Raw genomic sequence first — 17,289 nt, 5'->3', positions numbered from 1 at the left:
CTAGGGGTCGCACCTGACCTTGGCCCACGGTCTCATACTTGGGGAGACAGGTGGGCACCAGCTATCATATTCCACCATAGAGAAGGAGACCCTTCTCTATGGTGGAATATGATTGGTGATAACTCATCATCTTAAGACCCAGTGAGGATGTATATGATGTAATTGTACCAAAAGTTAGACCACTTCCTCTTTTTTTTTACTTCTGCTAGGTTGGCATTATTTCTACTTAGCCTAGGTTTTAATTCAAGAGTGCAGATGAACAGAAGGCATGCCCTTCCGCTCTTATATGGGCTCCACGGCCTTCCTTTGGGTTGCCGCGTTCCACAGCATTATTTACTATATTCATAGCTTCAACTGACACGTTAGGTATTCCAATCTTATCATCGTTAGCTCCTAAATTTCATTCACACATCCTATTCGTCTGATTTTATCATTTGTCCAATCATAAAATGCCACAACAAGGGCCTGTGATGGATAGCATGTCATTTCTAGCTGGAGTATGTTGTCTCCTCACATCTGGTCTTCCTTTTCCAGCTCCACCTGGTAGCGCTGAACGCCCCACTAAAAGGCGACATGCGTGGCATCCGTGGGGCAGACTTCCAGTGCTACCAGCAGGCCCGATCCATGGGGCTCACAGCCACCTACAGGGCCTTCCTGTCCTCACACCTCCAGGATCTGGCAACCATTGTGAGGAAGGCGGACCGCAATGACATGCCTGTGGTTAATCTGAGGGTAAAGAGAGATTTACATTGATCTTCAAACAGAACACAGATTGTCCTTATAGGGGTATATTTCATTTGTATCCTTGTTTTTGTTATGCTTCAGAGTTAGAGACTATCACTCACTAACTGTTGGAATCTTCTTTTAAGTTAATTCTGTTCCTCTCTCTGCTGTTCTCAGGGTGAAGTGTTGTTCAGTAGCTGGATGTCCATCTTCTCTGGGAATGGAGGCATCTTTGACCCGTCTACACCCATCTACTCCTTCGACGGACGCAACGTGATGACTGACTCAGCGTGGTGAGTGGGAGTGAGCAAGCAGGGGAAGCAACTATGAAAGTCAGTCCTCCAAAAGTGTTATTCTATGAGCTCTAATCTGACTAAAAATACTGATTTAGTCACACTAGTAGAAAGCTTACAGTCCATAAATGTCATATTCATATTGACAATAACTTTCACCAAAAGAGATAGGAGTATAACCAGCAGCTGTTCTAGTGTTGATTTGTTAAATATAAGCAGAGTGGAAAGAGCTTCAGATACACTGGCTGTCATTTTGACCAGTACAACCATAATGATGCTACAGCTGTCAGTATAAAGAATCCCATAAACACAAAGTCACAAACAGCAGCAAAGTCCTGAGCATTTTCCAGTATGTATTTGGTGGACAGGATCCACATTCAATAAGTATATATCAGAGGCCTTCAAAGACAAACACAAGAATTCCGCTGCCCAACAATAAGACACGTCACTTAAGTTCACTTTGTCGAGAAGAAAAGCAAATATCTGCCAACAGTTTTAGAGATTATTGCTGGGCGCAAGATGGAGAGGAAACTCCAGGAGACGATGGATGCGCTTGACTAGTGTTAGATTATGACATTACATCAGCAGAAGAGATGGTGGAGGAAGTATTCAAATCCAGAAAAAAGCAGCACTGCAATATACAAATACTTCAGTATGAGTAGAGGTGTCAGAAAAATGTTTTTAAATAGCAGTTTCAGTCAAATATTTACCTCTGTGCCTACCAGCTGTATTATAGGTTAATACTAGCTCTGATTTGATGTGGAAGGACAGTTAAGTGGAGTCAGTTCCAACTAGTTTATACACTATTGAGCAATACACTTCACCTATAAAAGTGTTTGATATGTTACCAGAATGACATAAATTAATGTATAAAAAAACCGAACAAACAGCAAATCGTGAAGCACAGGTGTTGGTCAGGTGTGCAGGTGGACGGACTGGAACAGCTGGAGAACACAGACAGAGAAGAATATACCAACTCCACGCAGAAACACTCTTCTTTCTATGAAGCAACAGAGTCTAAAGAAGCAGCTCGAGGTCTAAAGAAGAAGGAGGAATTTCATCGCTTGCTCTTGACTTTAACACGTCTCTTTTAATCTGTCTGTTACGTTCCGACACAAAGACTCAGATGCAGACAATGAAAACACAGCAACAGAGAGTTTAAACACAAAAGATTTACTTACAGATGTAATATATTTACAGGAAGTGTGGATGCAGAGCAGAGCAGGGCACTAAAGAACTCAAGAGGGCTATAAACATATACAGAGTAACTCCAAGAAACCTCAAGTTTGGCCAGTATATACACCAGGTATTAGTAGTCAAAATTTAGCAAAATGTTTTACAAAAGTCTGTGGCCATGGCGGCCTCCAGAATTTTGATGCTTCGCCATGAAACATCAACTGCTGTGTAATTATCCTCTGCATGCACCAGTCTGTCTCAAACTTTGCATGTTTGATCGCAGTCCTGCCCTGATCACATCCATATTCCAAACTACATTCACAGCATGTGGTGGCCAAGGAATTGGTCCATCCCTTCCAATCCATTTAACAGTACCTCTTTCACCAACAGGATACCTGAAACACACAATTTCAATGTGATTACAAACTTTAGTAAACACTGATCACAATAAAACAAATCTGGTTAAGATATCTTATCAACTGCCTTTGTAATAAATTCTTAAAATTGTAAAGAGACTTTATGGACACCCTGTACATTGTGTGTGTATAATGACAATTAAAGCATTCGATTCTATTGTGTGACGCCCTCACTGACGCTGCCTCCTCGTTCCCACAGGCCAGAGAAGCTGGTGTGGCACGGCTCCAGCACCGTGGGCATCCGTCTGACCACTAACTACTGCGAGGCGTGGAGGACGGCCGACATGGCGGTGACGGGCCAGGCCGCCCTCCTGCAGACGGGCCGGCTGCTGGGTCAACACGTGCGCTCCTGCTCCAACCACTACATCGTGCTGTGCATAGAGAACACATACGTGGGGAACTCGCATCAAAGGAGGAACTGAGGAGGCAGAGAGAACACACAGGAACACACATGCAGGCATGATGAACGTAGAAAATGTGATGCACGAATGGGAAACACACGCAGGCACATACACACACACTGACCACATGTCACCGTTGGCGTAGACGGACGGCACTTCTGGTCATACGTGCAGATAAAATACTCACACATTAACACGCAGAGGCAGGAAAGACGAATGCACACACATTTAAGTTCCTTTAGTTGCGGTTTAATCTACTGCCACATATCCGTCCATGTCTAGTCTTAACTTACTTCCAGTCATTAAACACAATGAGCTTGTGGTTACAGAGAAATATGGGATTTGTTGATGGTAGAAGTGATTAACTTAAAGCACCATACCAGTGGTTTTGCATTGTGTGCTCTATACATTTGTCACAGTTGGTGTTTCAGGGTTTTTTTCCCAGTCTAGAATAAAACAGCAGAAAATAACAACCTGGTTGCAGTGAAAGATGCAACATCTTTTTGTAAATGGGCTAAAACTTGCAAAATCAGAGGTATGGTCCAATAAGTCACTGTCCTCTTTCTGTCTGTCATCAGTACTAGTGTGGATTTTAACCTCTTTTTTAAATATATATCACAACAGTGTTATATTTTGGAGCCTTGTGCATCAAGACTAGCTAGAAATAAGAGTCATATGTTTCAAGAAGAAGGCTGGCAAGGCATGTTTTTAAAAAAATGGAATTTATTGACAATAACAAAAAAAAAAGAATTTGGATACACTGTACACATGTAATGATGTATTTCTTAGACTCTTTATGAACATCAGAGAAACCCTGTCTCACTCTCAGCTCATCACGTACTGCCTGTTATTAACTATTAGCAGCTTGGGAGCTAATAACCTCAGTTTCATAGTGTCATCAGAAGGTGGCGCTGTAGACTACATTACACTTGGCTGTGATAAACAGAATAGGAGGAGCTGGAAACAAAACCGGTTGTTAGTCAACCACTAAAATAACCTCAAGGCGCTTTTCCACTAGCACCTACTCAGTTCGACTCGGCCCGACTCGGTTTAGGTTGTTTTCCATTACAACTGAGTACCACCTCATCGTGGGTGGAGTCGTCATAGCACGGCGGCCCGGCCATGGAGTTAGTGTTGGTAGCAAGCTTGTTGTCTGCATACGGGAGACAACGACGTTACTTTCAAAATATACGTGTTTGTTTAAAGTGAGCTTGCCACCAATGGGATAAGTAATGTAAAAATTTCTTGAAGTCACAAAACACTCACTGGTTTTCGTGAAGGAGTCGTGTGTCGTCACTCCCTGTCCAATCAGTGGCCTGCACTCTGTAGACGTCACATTATCAGCTGGACTCAGCTCGCTTGGAACCCCGGCGGAGTAGGTACTAAAATAGTAGCTGGTACCAGGTGCTACGTCCTAATGGAAAACATCACAAACCGAGTAAAGTCGAGCCGAGCAGGTGCTAGTGGAAAAGCACCATAAGAGACTCAGAAGAAACAAACAAAACGTGACAGACATATTCTTTCAGATTAGCTGATAATCAGGTTTCATGCTGTGCAGAGACAAAGACAACAAAAGGTAAATGTTCACAATGTCCAAACCTATTCAGGAAATCTGTTTCTATCTCACATGAAATGTATGAACTCTTTCAAAAAAGTTGAAAACCACTTTCACTTTTTTTTTTGTAAAATTGAAGATCTTTTTTTTAAAAAAATTGCATGTAAAGACATTTTTAAAAGTAAAGCAGCAGTATGTGATGCCCTGCTAATGAGAACAGGTTGAGTCGGATAACAATAATACAGATTTTGTATTTCTTATCGCCATATCTTAGCTGATATACTGTGACTCCAATCACAGCTTCACCTCCATTTCTTTATGATCGCCAATAACACACAAAAAAACTGACAGTATTACCCCCCCAAAAAAATATTTACCACTAATATCTACTCTCTAACTACATATCAAACCAATTGTGAAAAGCTGAATTAATAAAAAACTATTGCTTCCTGCAGCTCTGCCTGCTTGACCTAAAACTGAAGGCTAAATGGCTATATGGCGCCCCCTGCTGACAGTTTTGTTTACAACATTTATCAAACAGGGTCCTCATAAATTCAAATAATTATCAGCAGAATATGTCAAACTTCTCCTGTTATCTGCTGAACTTTAGTCCTGCTGCTTGCAATAAAGCGATTTGAACTAGTTTCACCGTTAACACGTCTGCTTTATAGCGTAGAGTTAGAGTTGAAATCAATCATTAATTTATACTGTAGCAGCAATAGTGTGAAGACAGCGAGTTCACGTTCAGATTTTGATGAAGTCGAAAGATGTATATAAATATATATAAATATGTGTGTTTTTGTTGTTGTCCAGATGTTGTTTTTTTTACTCCGTAGATGTAGGTTTTGTACGAAGCACACTAAATGACCGAGGTTTTTCTCTCACCACGCTTTGATTGAGTCCTAGTCGCCGAGCTCTGCCTGTAAAGACGAGTGTTAGTGTTTCTGCTGTCCGATTCTGATGTTTTCTGTTAAAACAAAACTTGAGCTTCTGAGGAAACAGAAGGTTTGTACTGACTGACTGGTGCTCACTGAATAAAATGTCTTATTTTGTGTGTGTTTTTTTTTAAAAAGGTGTCTCTTTCAGTATCATGAAAACCTTCCAGAGCTATTAGCAGTTTGACATTATACAGTGAATTGAACAAAAAGATGGGAACTTTATTCATTAGAATTATGTCAGAGATATGAGGAATAAAATATCAGTAATTTAAGTAACTTTGCCCTTTAACCCTCGTGTCGTCCTGCGGGTCAAAATTGACCCATTTAAAAGTTTGAAAATGTGGGAAAAAAATATATTTTCACAGTGAAACTTCTGATGTCCACATTTTCAACGTTTTGGGGAAATCTTTGAACATTTTCTGGTGGAAAAAAGAAATGTTAAAAATGTTTCTTAAGAACATTCACAATACTCAAAGAAAATATTAGAAGTTTTACTGATATATATGTAATCATTTTAGATATTTGTAGGATTTTTTTTGGAAGATTTTTACTCATTTTTTGAAAATATTTCCAATTTTCTTGCCAAATTTGCGGGATTTTTTTTTTTTAAATAAAACTTTTAAGGGAAACTTTTAAGGAATTATTGTAATTTTCTTCCTGAAGGTTTTGCACATTTTCAGAAATTTAGGGAATTTTTTTTGCTGAATTTTGGATTTGTTCCAGACAAGGAAACAATATTTTTTGGTGCCTGTAGATGAGGACAACAGGAGGGTTAAGCAATTGAATGCAGACAGCTCTTAGTTGAATCTGGATGGACTTTGCATAGTGCTGAAGTTCACAAGACATAGAAGTGACATTGGCATCTTTAAGCTTCAAAAACCTTTTTAATGTGAACTCTCCTGTCTCATACATGATTAAGTTTAGTGAAGTGCTCCTTTTACATGATTAGAATTGAAACAAATACCCCAAAAGTATTCATACTCATACCATATTTAGCTTTTAGTGAATATTTATTTGATCAATACGCTTCTGGCTGGAAATGAAATCAACAAGTGACAAAAGATAGTAAGACTTTGTGTTAGAGATGTTAATGATGAACTTTACCCATTTCCATTTTGTTTTTTTGCATTTTTACTCAAGGGGCCGGACCAGTGAAATCTTAGCATAAAAACCTATAAATAACCACAACTCCAAATGTTTCCTTTGTTTTAGTGCAAAAAAAGAACATTCTGAAAATGTTCACATTTAAGGAAATGTCTTTGCAAACCCTGAAATTTCTTAACAAAAATTTGTTCAATTTCAACAACACTATGCCTCAGGGCATAAGACTATTGAAGGCTACAATGAGAAAAACTATCCAAACAGCAGACGGCTGCATTCAAGATGAGCTCTGAACATTTGATCTGGAACAGGAATTCAATAACGGCAGCATGAGCTTCATTTCAGTCTATAGCTGCTGAATTCATGGTTGAATCATCTGGCACTAGAGAAGAAGACCATCAAACATCCACGTCAGCTGATGGAGGTCCAAGAGTCTCACCCAACAAACAACCTACAGAGTGAAGACCTCGAATCTGATTGGACGGCCTCCTATTCAGCCATATGTGTGAACAAATGCCTCTAAGTTGATTTGTTTTCTAAAATAAATCTAGTTTGAGTCCTAATCTATGCCTGTGTGTTTGCTTCTTTACACCGCTGTTAACAGTTTAGGCTGTTAGATTGTTCCAGATAAGACAAGTACAAGATACTTCAGAGCCGTTCTACCACGAGCCTGACAGGAAGAACTCCAACAGCTACTGAATGTTCCTGTGGTCCCCTCAAGACTACAGGAGGAGCCCTACGAGGACGAGGTCACATGTCATATGTTGTGTTGTTGTAAACTTCCTCTTTCAAATAAATACCCTCCTAACCCCCTGGAAACCAGCGTTTGTCCTGTTTTTGTGTTGCTCTTCGGCGACCCTAGACAGCCGGGTCGTAATGTTTTTTGAGCAACACACCATACTATGACGTTTTTACAATGATGGTTCTACTATGGAACCAGTTTGACATGTTCAGGTGTTCTTTGTGTGAAAACTCAGAGATTTCAGGGATCAGAAGGTGGTTTTCAACTTTCTTTATTAACTTTCTGCTTCAACTTTAAACTAAATTTCCTTCACTAAGCCAGCCGTCTGGACTTCCAGTAAGCTGTGTTCCTATTGGCTGTCCAGGTGACTGCTTGGTGTTATCAGGAACACCTGAGCAGCTCAGTGTCTTCCTGCTTTATTTAGCTGCAGACAAACATTTCCTCTGTTTCTGTTCACCACTGAACTGGGTTTGGTTCCGTTTCTTTAGTTTGTTCTTTAGGCGTTGGTTTGCAGCTTCCAGCAGTAAAATCGTCTTTAATATGTTTCTTGGTGTGTTTTAGGGTTTTGTACTGGATAGCTGTCTTGATAAATGTGGTTCTTTAGCCACAGTTAGCACATGGTGCTAATGTGTGCAGTGATTAGTGGATTTGCTGCAGCTGAGTTGTGTCTTTATCTTGGCTGTAGTGAGTCTTCAGAGGTTTTTGGTCAGACACATTCTGTATTCTTCTTTGAGAACCAACGTTGGTTGTCCAGAAGGTAAGAGTTCCTGTCCTGATTCTCTGTTCTCAGAGGTTCTCTGGTAGGCTGCAGGAGACTTTAGCGTTTGGGTTGTGCTAGTTTGGTTTTTGTATGGTTTCATTTGAACGACTATCTTGAGGCCCCTCCATGTGGTTTAGTGAGGTTTTCTGGAACAGTTCTACAAAGCAACCTGCAGCAGAAGAGACTTTGAGAGTTTTTAGGAAGTTCTGGAGACCAGACTTTAGAGCAGCAGAAAAATTTATCAGCAGTTTGAGCAGGAGAAGGTGAGCTTCAGAGTAGAAATGAGACAGAAACCTTCTTGACCCGTGTGGTGAGATCCTGTACCAAGAGTTTGAGCAGGTTGTGAAGAGTCTGTAGTTCTTTGGTCTGAAAGCACAAGAAGAGTCGACTCATTAAAGGAGAAAACAGGAGATATTGTTGGTTCTTCTGTCGCTCTGCAGTTTCCTTAGACTGAATATCAAGTTTATATTTTAAATGATTTCCCATGTGAGCCCAAGAAGACTTCAATAAACTTCCTTCATCCCCTGGACACAACACATTTTATTACCATGTTAAATTTTTTTTTTTTTTTTTTTTTAAATGTTTTTGAGTTTTAATCACAGTTTTAGCATAGTTTTTTCTCTTTGCTTGTTTAGTTTTGTCATCTGTGTAAAAGGTGCTACACAAATAAAGTTGAATTGATAAACTGAAGGCTGCACAGTGGCGTAGTGGTTAGCACTTTCGCCTTGCAGCAAGAAGGTCCCTGGTTCGCGTCCCGGCTTTCCCGGGATCTTTCTGCATGGAGTTTGCATGTTCTCCCTGTGCATGCGTGGGTTTTCTCCGGGTACTCCGGCTTCCTCCCACAGTCCAAAAATATGCTGAGGTTAATTGATTATTCTAAATTGCCCGTAGGTGTGAATGTGTGAGTGCTTGTTTGTCTTTGTATGTGGCCCTGCGACAGACTGGCGACCTGTCTAGGGTGTCCCCTGCCTTCGCCCGAGTCAGCTGGGATAGGCTCCAGCCCCCCCCCGCGACCCTAGTGAGGATTAAGCGGTGTATAGATAATGGATGGATGGATGATAAACTGAATAATTGACTAACTCATGATTGTGACAACAGAAGTATTTTCATTGTGATTTAAGGGTTTATTTCATTTTTAAGGTTGGGGCTAAAATCTTGACATAAAAAAAGGTTAAAGAAATAAACTACATTAAAAAAATCAATTAAATCAAAAGAAAAAAAACATTTAATACAATAAAACTTTCAAAAGGAAAATTAAACATTAAATACAATTAAATTCTATTAAACAAACAAAATATTGAATTAGATAATTAAACAGAAGATACAAAACATGTAATTATGAAATGAAACAAAATGTGTTAAACAAAATATTAAACATTAAAGATGAAATATTTTAGATAAATGTTTAAAAAATACAATTGAACAAGAAGAATATTAAACATTTAAAAAAATACAAAACATTTAATTAGAAAATTAAACCTTTAAAAAGACAAAACATTTAATTAAATGTTTAATTACAAAATTAAATCTTAAAGACAATAAAACTTTAAATAGAAATTTAACAGAAAATACAATGAAGCATTAAAAAAGAAAATTAAACACTAAAAGGTGGTAAAACATTTAAAAAGAAAAACCTTAAAGATTTAATCGAAAAATTAAACATTGGGAAAGAAAAGGAAAATTTTCAAACAAGCCGATAAAACATTTGAAAAAACAACAATTAAACATTAAAAAGACAAAACATTTCGAAATCAAATCAGACAGAAAAGAATAAAAGGTGAGAAAAGAGCAAAACTAAGAAGAATCAAAATGAAGGCAAAACATTTGAAAATACACCAGTTATACTTTAGATCAAATTAAACAGAAGAGACAATAAAATTATCAAAAAGAGCAAAAACAGATAAAGGTCTTGAAGCGTTTTCTAGTCTGAAATGAAAACATCAAGTTGTTTCTTCAAACATTTCCTCTTTCTATGTTCTTGGTTTGATTGTGGACAGATTTACTAAGAACTCATTTCAGAAAACTGCTTTCCAGATAAAGTCTACTAGTAGTTGAAGGCATTGATCAAACTAATGTTACCTTCTGATCTCCACAAACGTTACTGTTCAGTGAAGTGAATCAAAGTTTGTTGAGGGTTTCTAAAAAACCCACAGGTGAAGGTCTGACAAGAACTCAGATGGATGGTCTAAATGTGAAATCAAGACTCATGGTCACAAGTTTTAAGGCTTCTGTTAACCAGAAAGTTCAAACTAACAGAGAAGTACTAAGAAACTTTTCAGATTTCAGTCTTCAGACTGTCTAAAGGTTCAAACTAACAGAGAAGTACTGAGAATCTTTTAAAATTTCAGTCCTCAGACTGTCTGAAGGTTCAAACTAACAGAGAAGTACTCAGGAACCTAGAAGATATCAGTCCTTGGACTGTCTGGAAGTTCAGTCTAACAGAGAACTTCTGTGGGACTTAGAAAATTTCAGCTCTCAGACTGTCTGAAAGCTCAGGTCCTGAGGACTCGGAGGGTCTCGAGGCTTTGGAAAGTCTTGGAACTGAGGGTTCAACCCTCCAGCACAAAGGCTGAAGTCCAACCTCCTGAGAAAAACGGTCGAGAAAAGAGAAAGTAAAAAGAAACCCTCGACAACGACAAAAAATAGATGATAAATGCGCAAAAAAAAGAAGAATTAGTATCTGAGCGAGTAGCTCAGGGGGTTAAGAAGATAGACTACCAACTGGAAGGTCGCTGGTTCAAGACCCACCACCGGCATTTTTCATTCTTTGTCTTTGTCAGAATTTTGAGAAAATTTAAGAAGTGTCTGGTCTTGAACCAGCGACCTGCAGCTCCATAGGCAAATCCTTAACTCACTGAGCTACAGATCAGATGAAAAGAAATGATTTCGTCGTCCCTTTGGCATCGTAGTTCCTCAAGTGACCACATGGGTGGAGCCAAGGCGGAGTCTGGGTGGAGTCAGGGCGGAGAGTAGGCGGGGAGGTGGGTGGCGGCCTCCCCCCTCTACTCCCCCACCTCCCCCCACCACCCACCACACCTTCCCCCGCCCGACGAGTTCTTCGAGTCTCCACGAGTTCTTCGAGTCTCGACGGGTTTTCCCGAGTTTCTGGAGTTTCCACCAGGGCTGAGGCAGAAGAAGTTGTCATGAAGGGATGTTGAAGTCAGCCAGGATGGACTGACAGCGACTTGAAGGAAGATGACTAGAAGAGCAGGTCTTCAACCACCATCCATAAAATCCATGGAGTCGCTCCAGAGAAATGAAGGAAGGTCAACTTTTATCAACCTCCATCCACATGTTCAACTTCATATCTTTACTTTGACATTTTTAGCACCACAAACCTTTAGCATCACTCTTTATTATCATTTATTAGGACTTTAATGGAATCCATCAGCACATTTAGTTTTTGTTGAGAAACTTTATTCTTGTCGTCGTGGGACTGCAGTATTTAAAACTGTTCCTTCTATTTGACCTCATGTTTATTAGTTTTAGTGGAGAAAGTTATTTTAGTTGTCGATTAGTCTCTTAAAAACCAAATATTAAATTGGATTAGTCAAGAGGTTTAAATTTCTTACTTTGTCATATTTTAAATATGACAAAAAATGGAATAATAAAGTGTCTTGAGACAATTTGTCCTGTAATTGGCGTTATATAAATAAAACTGAATTCAAATTGTATGTATCTTGTAATGTTGGAGTAATTCAGCCATATATGTTGGAAAACACATTTTCTTTGTCCATTAATCTGTTGATTGTTTTCTCCAGTAATTCATTTCTTGTTTTGGTTTATAAAATGTCAAACCCAAATATATTCAGTTTACTGCCATAAAAACCAAAAAGATTTACATTCATGATGCAGTAATCAGGAAGTTTTTCACTTTTTATCTTAGTTTAGTCAGAAAGATAGTTGATAATGTGTGAATTGTTGCAGCTTGTGAGTCATAAAAGGTTTTAATCTTTGGGGCCGAGTGTCAAAAAACATTTAGAAACCAACATCAACAAAACACTCAACAAAGATTTGAACATGATTAAAGGGAAATCCAACTTTTGCATGACAATGTCTAATTAAAGGACATTTATTTCCAACATAAATGTGTGATATTCATCCTCTGGAGCTTTCTCTTCACATCGTCTTCCACCTGGACTGGTTTGGTCAGGATCATGTGCAACAAACATTTGAAAAGCGGCACTTTAACATCAATGAATGGCACTGAAGTTTAATCTCTACATAAATGAGACTGAGTCTGGATGTGCTGCTCTGTCATTAACTCCTAAGTTTAGGGAAAGTTCAAACAAAAGAGGACAGTTCAGATAAGACTTGAGAATGACCTTATTTTGAACAAACATCTCAGACTTTCTGAGCTTCAGCACCTCTAGCAAGATATTTTAACAACAAGCAACTCAAGAGATCCAGAAGTTGGAGAGAGTTAGCTTTAGCTGAGCCAAAGAACATGTGGGACGCTAACCTAGCAAACATTTCAGACTTTTCTCTGTGAATGCTGAGAAATAATTTACTATTTAATGACAGAGCTACACATCTGAACTCAGTCTCATTAAAACAGACTGTAATTCAGTGTCATCCATCCATATTAAAGTGCAGTTACCCAAAATGTTTGTTGCATGAGCTCCAACAAAACCTGTCCAGGTAGAAGGCCACTTTGACAAACAGGAAGTGGAAGATTCCAAGCAGATTTATAGAAGGGGGAACCAGACTGTACTAAGTGTGATTGAGTATAAAGGGGTGTTTTGTGGGTTTTTAAGGCTGATAATGATTATTAGTGAGACATTTGGAGTAGATATTCATTTGCAGTAAATGAAAGTATTTAAAATCTTGGAGTTAAACTTAGAAGAACACAAACTCTAACAGAAAACGTTGATACGTTTTTGTTTTGTTTACAGATTTTAAGTTAAAGGAGTTTTATTCGTGATGTATAACCAATCAAATCACTCCAGAAGACAGAGCGTTTCCTGAACGTTACATTATCGTCAACCAGCCACAGTTTTATTAACTTAATGAACCACATTACAGGAGCACAACACACTTCAGCTGCTGACAAGAAGCAACACAAACATCGTTAGCTTGATGCTACATTTAGCTGCTAATCAGGACTGGTCAGCTAGCTCGGTTAGCATCGCCAATTCACATTAAAGCTAATATTCACTGGATGCTAACTCTCTTCTCTGGTCAACACACACTGAAACAAACTCCACCAACATCTGGAGTGCATGGCACACATTATATCTGACACTAAAGCTGCATATAAAGTGCATTAAATGCAGCACCAATAAGAAAATAAACATACCAAACTATCAGAGTCCTTTCAGTGTCTGCTGGTAGAATCAGCCGAAGTTAGAAAACTGGTTAAAACAAGCCAACGGGCAGGAAAACTGTCTGTGGAAAATGTTTTGCTGCTGCACCGATAAATAAACCAACAGTTATTATATCAGAGTTAGTCCAAACGAGGAGAGCAGAGTCTCTGCTGCCTCCTCCACAGGACCTGTCAATCATTCCAGACCGGACTGTCAATCAAGTAGTCCCGCCCCCTGGCTTCGCAAAACTTTAACGCTCTATAAAAACTTCTAAATTGATTTCTTTTAAGATCGGACAACTGATCTCTCATTTTGACGATGAAAACTAACGAGAAAAAAAATACGGTCTATGCACAGTACTCTGTTTGGCTCCACACTTGCTGATGACCACTTCCGGTCTCAGAAAATGAAAAAACGGACCTTTTATTTCGTATATCCCTTTTTGATCATGAAAAGGAAAAACGCCTTGTATTTCAATTTTATTTTTCGTATTTTAAAGCGAAAATCAAATAACCACTCGTTTTTTTGTTTTTCAATACCCGTTTCAAAACGGAAAATCCAATTGCCAAAATATACACGAATCGGTGTATGGTTCGCTCATTCGTTTTTCTGTTTCAAAATAAAATGAGAAAAAAAAAATAATCGTTTTCTTTTGTTGTTTCGTTTAAAAATTAAATTCGAAAAACGAAAAGTAGAGAAAGTAAAAAACGCTGTGTTTTTACAAATTTTAAGGTAAAAAAAAAGCGCCTTTTCCCATTTGGAAGCTACTGACAGAACCGGAAATCAAAGTCATAACTCGTGGCGACTTGACTTCACTTCTCTGTCCCAAACTGCACCACATACTGTGACAACAGCGAAGACATGTTTGTCTTATTTAGAGGAAGCAGACGCATCACACCGAGAGCTCATGATCTCAGTGTGAACAGAATCGCTTTAAGTAAATATTTTTAAGTATTAAAATGTAAGGAACTCTGGCGATTCTGACCTGTTCCAGTTTAACTGATGATGAGGTCAACTGACGATAGCCAGTTAGTATCAGATAAATAAAACCTCGCCAAAAACGTCGGCATCACTATTTAATAAAGTCTATATCCATGTAAATATCACCTACAGACAGTAAAATGAAATGTGCTGGCGGAATAAAAAACACGTATTTTTATGAACGGTGAGACGAAACGATGGAATCCAGAAAAAAAAAATTAGAGCCCACAGTCTGACTCATCATGCCACTGATCAGTCTGGTAAACATCCCGCTTCATTCACATAGATCTTTGTCATCCTGTCAGGTGTTTAACACCTGGTGATTGTTCAGGAATCATGTCCAGGTTAACTGAGGATAATCACAACTTAACACAGGCTGCCTGGTTAACAGCGAGACACAAAACTATAATGTCTCACCAAGAAAACCCACAACATAGAAGCTCGTCCACTGCTGTGTGTTAGTCTGAGTTCAGTGGAACAGATCCAGAGCAGAACTTCAGGTTTAACTCGGGTTTGTTCTCAGAAACACTCAGAGCCTCAGCAGCCTCCCATCAGAATAACACCCAGCAGAATGTCAGCTGGATCTGATAAAATACATCAGAACAACACACAGCAGAACATCAGCTGGATCTGATAAAATACATCAGAACATCAGCTGAATCTGATAAAATACATCAGAACAACATGCAGCAGAACATTAGCTGGATCTGACAAAATACATCAGAACAACACGCAGCAGAACATCAGCTGGATCTGATAAAATACATCAGAACAACACACAGCAGAACATCAGCTGGATCTGATAAAATACATCAGAACAACACACAGCAGAACATCAGCTGGATCTGATAAAATACATCAGAACAACACGCAGCAGAACATCAGCTAGATCTGATAAAATACATCTGAACAACACGCAGCAGAACATCAGCTGGATCTGATAAAATACATCAGAACAACACGCAGCAGAACATCAGCTGGATCTGATAAATACATCGGAACAAACTGAGACCACGTTGTCAAAACTAGTCACTCAGAACACAATAAAAACACGTTCAGTCCTCCGTCCTAACCGTCATTTCAGACCACGTTAACCGCTGACAATATTAAATAAAAATGGAAGTAAAGGGACCCGATCTGATCAAAACAAACTATACATTTGTGCGTTGTGTCTTCCTAAAAACTCTGGCTGGTATAGAAATGGCAAAAAAATACTTTTAAAGACGTCGCAGAGGAAGACCAGAATACTTCCAGTACTGTACAGTCTGAGTGATTAAACTACGCAGGTAGTTTGTGTTGTATTTATGTAATGCTTTTTACATCCTTGTGAAGATGTTTATCGGACTGATCGGTGGCATGATGAGTCAGACTGTGGTCTCTAATTTTATCTCTGGATTCCATCGTTTCCTCTCACCATTCATAAAAATACGTGTTTTTATTGCGTCCAGCACATTTCTTTTTATTGTCTGCAGATGTTATTTACATGGATATAGACTTTATTAAGTAGTGATGACAACGTTTTTCGGTCTTCTTTATCTAGTGTCTTTATTTGACACACAGCCAGGTCTGGTCAGGACGAATTTGCGAGGAAACATCTGGAGATGGAAACTATCACCAGTTAACCTGATCACCAGTTAAACTGGAACACCAGTAGATGACCAGTATCCCGTCATAAACTGTCGTCCACATGTCGGATCTGACTGTATAACACACAGAAGTGAAACGCAACATTCTACAGTTAATAAAGTATGGCACTGAAAACAACATCTGTGGTTAAAAGAACAAATTCCAGCTCTCTCCAAATCAGCACCGGACACATGATTGATCTTCTTAAACTTTTCTCCATGCAGAACCTCCTGACTCTCATTATAGAGCAAGGTGGAGCTCCATGGCAAGACAAACTGTCGCTGATTTCTGCGTGGGTTTTCCACTCTTAAAGAGAATGAAATAGGAAAAGGACTCGAGGACCCATGGGGCACATGTTTGACACCCCTGTTCTAAAGCATTCGAACACACTATAAACTGAAATAATCATTCCAGTAGTTCTCTACCAGTTACTAATCAATTGCAAGTCATGGCTAAAACCAGAGAGTTAACTCGGCTGCTCACAAGAAAAGAAAGGCAATAAAACCAGGTGATTCGAAGTATTTTCAAGTGCCAGTGGTCACAGAACAAAACATTCACAGAACAAAACATAATCAGCAAGGCCAAGAAGTTCTCAACTGTGCAAAATCTCACCTGGATGAAGAAGGAAGCTACTGGTCACCACTGTGTTGCATGGAGAGGTGGAGGTAGCATGGTGGGGCATGTGGAGAATGAAATGTTATGACAAGAGAAAAATTCCATTCACTCGCAGTCTCTAAAAGAAAAATGAACTATCAAGGGATAATTCAATGTAAAACATTCAATTACTTCCAACACTGAAACAAAGTCAAAGTGGTGCTGAGCTGCCTTCAGAGCAAACCGTCCCCCGCTTCTCTCCCACTTCGCTCACCTATGTAGGAATGATTTCCCGCCTTTCTCAGTTCAAACCGGCCAATCAGATCAAAGCTCAAGATAGGCATGGACACAGTTAACGGCAGCTACACCTGATTTTCTTAAGATTCTTCCAACAACATCCAATCAGTCATCAGAACTCAATTCATTCAAAATGAACAGCAAATCTGTGCTTCCTTCTGAATTACTGACTTTGAATTTCATCACACATCCATTATCCAATCAGTTTTGAGACCACACCGACTCATCTAAGTTCTGATTTTAAGGCGTGGCTCCTGTACAAGATGGCCGCCACAATGGACAAACTCTGACAGGTGAGTTTGTCCCTAAATTATTTAAACTATTAAAGGGGTGAAATACTGACGCTCCCATCTGTTGTTTTAGTAGATTTAATTTGGCTT

At 39.1% G+C, this 17,289-nt stretch overlaps 1 protein-coding gene across 7 annotated transcripts in view; it reads left to right on the top strand.

The window, feature by feature from the left end:
* Nucleotides 1-5,618, top strand: part of col15a1b (collagen, type XV, alpha 1b) — a 60,453-nt gene extending 54,835 nt beyond the window's left edge. For all 7 annotated transcript variants that reach the window (XM_035944166.2, XM_035944163.2, XM_055014548.1 and 4 more), the window contains 3 exons: nucleotides 535-732; nucleotides 901-1,016; nucleotides 2,808-5,618. In XM_035944166.2, coding sequence (XP_035800059.2) covers nucleotides 535-732; nucleotides 901-1,016; nucleotides 2,808-3,030 — 537 coding nt within the window. In that variant the 3' untranslated portion in view covers nucleotides 3,031-5,618. The remainder of the gene's footprint in view (nucleotides 1-534; nucleotides 733-900; nucleotides 1,017-2,807) is intronic.
* The last annotated feature ends 11,671 nt before the right edge of the window (nucleotides 5,619-17,289 follow it).

The sequence above is a fragment of the Amphiprion ocellaris genome, chromosome 10 (genome assembly GCF_022539595.1).
Source record: "Amphiprion ocellaris isolate individual 3 ecotype Okinawa chromosome 10, ASM2253959v1, whole genome shotgun sequence".
Classification (NCBI taxonomy): Eukaryota; Metazoa; Chordata; class Actinopteri; family Pomacentridae; genus Amphiprion; species Amphiprion ocellaris.
This window is presented reverse-complemented; position numbering and strand designations above follow the sequence as displayed.